This window comes from Solanum dulcamara, chromosome 2 (genome assembly GCF_947179165.1).
Source record: "Solanum dulcamara chromosome 2, daSolDulc1.2, whole genome shotgun sequence".
Taxonomy (NCBI): Eukaryota; Viridiplantae; Streptophyta; class Magnoliopsida; order Solanales; family Solanaceae; genus Solanum; species Solanum dulcamara.
The window spans coordinates 69,115,260-69,116,989 of record NC_077238.1 but is presented as its reverse complement, the minus strand read 5'-3'; the positions used below and the strand labels follow the sequence as shown (position 1 = coordinate 69,116,989).

At 32.8% G+C, this 1,730-nt stretch overlaps 1 protein-coding gene across 1 annotated transcript; it reads right to left on the bottom strand.

The window, feature by feature from the left end:
• Nucleotides 1-643: 643 nt before the first annotated feature.
• LOC129872557 (agamous-like MADS-box protein AGL92) lies at nucleotides 644-1,189 on the bottom strand. The gene has a single exon (XM_055947518.1). It carries the CDS (start codon nucleotides 1,187-1,189, stop codon nucleotides 644-646), a length of 546 nt encoding a protein of 181 aa, XP_055803493.1.
• Between the last annotated feature and the right edge of the window lie 541 nt (nucleotides 1,190-1,730).

The window sequence follows — 1,730 nt, the reverse complement described above, 5'->3', positions numbered from 1 at the left end:
ATAATTGTCCATAGATTTAATAAGTGAATGAAACAACAAAGTTTGAAACAAATAATAAAACACGACAGAAGGATACTCAAATGAGGACAAAGGAAAAGTGATACAGATTGTTCTATGACACAATCTAGAAATGAAAAATATTAAAAGAAATAAACAATTCAATGGACAATATGGACATAGAAACAATACTAATTGACAAGAAACACATTGGTCCTTAGAAGTTATGGTGGGTTTGGATCTTGTACATTAACATTTTTTTAAAAATAGGTCATCCAGTAAAGTCATTACGTCATCATTCAGTAACCCAGATAATGTAGGACTAGGTGATAAGGCATCAGAATTATTCGGATTGTTATTCATTGACGTTGATACATCAATTAAAGGGATATCCTCTGTAGGGTTATTCATTGACGTTTTTACACCAATTGGAGGGATATCTATTGAAGGTTCCATTTGTTGGGTCGTTGGAGGAAACACTGGAGAATACAATGGAGGAGCCATCATTGGTTATTGTTGACGGCGTTAGGGGGGCCATTCCATGATTTTATCTAATAGCCATTTGTTGAGGCATTGGAGACAATAGTTGTGGACCTACTGGAGGAAACATTTGTGCAAACAATAGTGGAGATGGATCCCTTGGCCCTCAATAGTTGGTCCTACCAGTTACCATTGATTCAACAATGGATTGAGAGGCATTCGATATAGAACCCTCTCCATCAACAATTTTCCTCATTAATTCACGAATCTTTTTGAGGTTTTTCTTGATCACGCGACTCAGGTCATTCTGATCGTAAGGGTGAATGTAAGCTGAAACTTTTTTTCCACTTAACACCTCATACATCTCATTTGTCATTTTCTTAAATCTATTTTCCTTTCTTATTTTTTGTAGTTGTTCCCCCAACTTCTCGATACTTTGCTCGGTGAACTCTTCTATTGTCACCATATTTTTGGATTTCTCCAATGTCGACAACTCCTTAAACTTTATAAAAGTGGTGCGTGCAGCGTCATTATTTGGAAATATGTATGGTTCATTTCGATAAGGACCATAGACAACAGCAGCCACTTCAACATCACAAAGTATTTTGAGCTCTTCACACTTTTTGAAGAGACGTTTTTGTCTTTTCTGGTATGAGACTATTCTTTTACTCTCATCTTCAATCAACGTGAAGTTAACTTTGTTTCTTGGCATGATTAAAGGGCAGGAGAAATGTGTTTGTTTGGATATGTGGTATCCAATAGCTTTGTTGTTGTAGTAGTTGTTGTGCTTTTCTTGCCTAGGATTAACTCCTATTTATATAAAAATATTTGCATTCTCTAAATTTTCGAATAGTTTGAATTTGACAGATTTTTCTTTATAGGAAGAACTATTTTGGAAAAACACTAACTGAGGAGATCTTAGACATACATCTAGATAAAATCAACTTGAAATATATGTATTTTATGGTTCTAGTCTTATGTTGACCAACTTATTAGAAAAAATATTAATGATGTTTAATCTATGTAGTCTCCACAAAATATGGTCATAATTTACCCATTTCCTTCATCAAGTTTTTTTTTTGAAAAGTATATTTTTATTGAAGGATGAGCAAAAGTAAATATTGAAACAAGGTCATTTTAAATATTGGCTAGGAATTTTAAAATATCAATTTTAACAATATTTGAATATGAGCAAAAATAATCAATTTTTTTAAAACACAAATACTTTTTAAGTATCAAACGGCGATTTATGT